Source organism: Buceros rhinoceros, unplaced genomic scaffold (genome assembly GCF_000710305.1).
Source record: "Buceros rhinoceros silvestris isolate BGI_N320 unplaced genomic scaffold, ASM71030v1 scaffold8329, whole genome shotgun sequence".
Taxonomy (NCBI): domain Eukaryota; kingdom Metazoa; phylum Chordata; class Aves; order Bucerotiformes; family Bucerotidae; genus Buceros; species Buceros rhinoceros.
In genome coordinates this window covers 10,390-10,755 of record NW_010433201.1, presented here as the reverse complement: position 1 = coordinate 10,755, position 366 = coordinate 10,390, and the positions used below count along the sequence as shown (strand labels likewise).

Here is a 366-nt window from a genome sequence, read left to right as displayed (position 1 = left end):
CCAAGCAGGCACCAGCTGCTGCCAGGAGCTCTGCCCAGTAGTAAATTCCAGCCTGGAAAGCATGGCAGTGGTCCCCAAGGAGGGCCCAGCACCGCTCCCAGCACCCAAAAGCACCTCACTCAACCTTCTCTCGCTGCGGGATGGGGCTGGGGAGCCGAGCACCCACAGCGTCTGCAGCGGGACCCGCTCCCTGGCGCTGGGACCCTGCCCAGGATGCAGAGTCAGCCCTGCAGCACGGCCGGGAGCCCCGGTCTCACCTCCACCAGATGGTTGTCTGGCCCATACAGCTCCTTGTCCAGCTCGATGACGAGGCTCTTGAAGAAGGAGGAGAACTTCCTCTTCTGCTTGCTCGGCTGCAAAAAAGAG

General features: G+C 63.1%; 1 protein-coding gene across 1 annotated transcript in view; it reads right to left on the bottom strand.

Moving 5' to 3' along the window:
* LOC104500392 (SWI/SNF-related matrix-associated actin-dependent regulator of chromatin subfamily D member 2-like) overlaps nucleotides 1–366 on the bottom strand; it is an 8,728-nt gene that overhangs the window by 4,011 nt on the left and 4,351 nt on the right. The window contains exon 7 of the mRNA XM_010144029.1: nucleotides 258–353. Coding sequence (XP_010142331.1) covers nucleotides 258–353 — 96 coding nt within the window. The remainder of the gene's footprint in view (nucleotides 1–257; nucleotides 354–366) is intronic.